Here is a 2,560-nt window from a genome sequence, read left to right as displayed (position 1 = left end):
AAGGCGGGGCATAGAGGAGAAACGATAATGTACAGTATGTGGAAAATAATGTGTTTTTTTAACCTTAAACCGCATAAACACATTTCATTACACCAAATACACAAAATAATGTTCTTTTTAGCAGCATCATATGACCCCTTTAATGATTCGTATGTTTCAAATTTTCTCAAGTTGAGTTTTTTCGTCTTACTTCAGCAGCACTTACATACGTTCATATATGTGACCCTGGACCACAAAACCAGTCTTAAGTCGCTGGGGTATATTTGTAGCAATTGCCAAAAAAACATTCTTTTATGCCAAAAATCATTAGGATATTGAGTAAAGATCAAGTTCCATGAAGATATTTTGTAAATTTCCTACTGTAAATATATTAAAACATAATTTTTGATTAGTAATATGCATTGCTAAGAACTTCATTTGGACAACTTTAAAGGCGATTTTCTCAATATGTAGATTTTTTTTTTGCACCCTCAGATTCCAGATTTTCAAATAGTTGTATCTCGGCCAAATATTGTCCTATCCTAACAAACCATACATCAATGGAAAACTTATTTATTCAGCTTTCAGATGATATATAAATCTCAATTTCAAAAAATGTACCCTTTATGACTGGTTTTGTGGTCCAGGGTCACATATTATTTGCACTGGCTTATATAACATTTTACTTAATAAAAACATGGTGATTTTTTTCTGTCTATTGACAGTATTTTCTGATTTATGGAATATCCAAAATCCCATCTGTAAAAACCTTTAACTCAAATATGTCAACAAAGTCAAACAAGAATTCTGAACCCGTCTTTATATGAAGTTCAAATTTCTGCTCTGGAAATGTATGCAATTTAGTGTGTATTTAATTAGATAAAGCATTATTTAAACATTGCAAGCCAAAAAACTTGTCGTACAAAACTGCTGAAATGTACTGTACTTAATAAAATGGGCAAAGTATAGTTTTATCTAGGCCTATTAGTTAACATTTTCACCCAATTAACCCGTGGTTTCTTGCCTCACAGGTGAATTGTCACTGTAAAAATCTACTGCAAGTCATTTTAAATAAGAGCAAATGCTACATGGAAACAGCTGATATACACATGATAAAAATTTAAATTACTTTGACAGACACCAACTGTATAGCATCCCACAGTGCCATATTCACTTGCACAATACCTTTAAAAGAAGTTCAATCTTTAACCGATTTAATGTACTGTTTATCAACGTGTAAACATGTCCAGTAGACAAACAATTCAAGCAAGTACTCAGTAAACATTACAGCAGTGGCATGCAACATTTGGAGAGGCTGTTATTAAATACGCCCAAAATGATATCTGTAAGGCACATCGAGGTAAATCTAGAAGGTTCTGATGCAGGAACGTAGCACATGAGCACTTAATTCGGCTCTCCAAGCATCTGCTAACGGTGTAGTGCCTAAATTTGCACCCTGCCAAATTATGCACCCCCTAGTATTGGTAGGTTTAGGAGTAGGTGTGGGGGAGGGGTTGGGATTAGGCAATCAGGTAGTGACTTCAACGAGGGGGTGCATAATCTGGCAGGGGTGCAGAATTCGGCATAACACCGGCTAACCTGCCCATAAACACTGACCTTGATGTCAACTTGAACAACACAACCACAATGAAAGTCAGATCTAACCTGCTGTTATATTTGAATCTCCGTCTGGATGTGTCAGAATGGACGAGGCTGTCTATTATTACACTGTTATTAATCAGATAACTGAGCCCTTGCTACGACTAAAGACTTCTGTCATGCGATCTCGAGTATTCGAGAACTAAATGCTTGTTCGGTTTCTTCATCGTGTTGTACATACACTGAGCACTCACCAGCGTTAAAGCGGCTCTTGTTGGCAGTATTTTCCGTCTGCTAACCGCCCTCACTGTCGCCCGTGCTATGGAGGCTGACATGTTGAAGTTACTTCGTGTTTGGATGTAAACACCAGAGGTAATGCAAGGAACGCCCGCCTCAGCGGACGCACAGGATTGGTTGGTCGTTTGATTGACAGCTTGTAAAGCCTATGAGTGATCGCTACTGTAATTTAGCACCATGTGACTGTCTGTGAGTCTGTTACGCAACCAATAATTATAACGTAAGGTCAGAAGAGGACGTCTAGTTTGTTGAATGATTATAATATAGCGAACGATTATAAAGATTATTATACAATTTATCTTAAACATGAGTAAAAACTAGTTCATTAACATTGTTGCATTTGACTTTAATAACTATGCACAATGAGGGGTCGTACGCTTGGGGGCGCACGGGGCTCAGAAAGCACAAAAAAATAGGTCTAACTTAATCGTTTAAATCTATAAATTCTTGGGATTGCTAACTGATATACAAGTTCGAGGGCTTACAATGACTTACACTTGTAATTTAGCTGTTATGTATCTTTGTATGCACTACTTGCTTTATGCAAGCACTATATAGGATAAATCACTATACAGGATTTACCCTATTATACTTTATCGACACGAATTGATAGGTGAAACAACAAACAGCCACCCACAAATAGTCTATAAACAAAGCATCAGGCTGTCTTTGAGTTCACATGAAC

At 36.9% G+C, this 2,560-nt stretch overlaps 1 protein-coding gene across 1 annotated transcript in view; it reads right to left on the bottom strand.

The window, feature by feature from the left end:
- The window catches only part of LOC107740016 (iron-sulfur cluster assembly 1 homolog, mitochondrial-like), a 5,762-nt gene extending 3,769 nt beyond the window's left edge, over positions 1-1,993 (bottom strand). Inside the window, exon 1 of the mRNA XM_016552287.1 lies at positions 1,833-1,993. Within this exon, the coding sequence (XP_016407773.1) occupies positions 1,833-1,913 (81 nt within the window). The 5' untranslated portion in view covers positions 1,914-1,993. The remainder of the gene's footprint in view (positions 1-1,832) is intronic.
- Between the last annotated feature and the right edge of the window lie 567 nt (positions 1,994-2,560).

Source organism: Sinocyclocheilus rhinocerous, unplaced genomic scaffold (assembly GCF_001515625.1).
Source record: "Sinocyclocheilus rhinocerous isolate Xijiao unplaced genomic scaffold, SAMN03320098_v1.1 scaffold285, whole genome shotgun sequence".
In the NCBI taxonomy this organism is placed as follows: Eukaryota; Metazoa; Chordata; class Actinopteri; order Cypriniformes; family Cyprinidae; genus Sinocyclocheilus; species Sinocyclocheilus rhinocerous.
The sequence above is the reverse complement of the archived record's forward strand: the minus strand, read 5'-3'. Positions and strand labels throughout refer to the sequence as shown.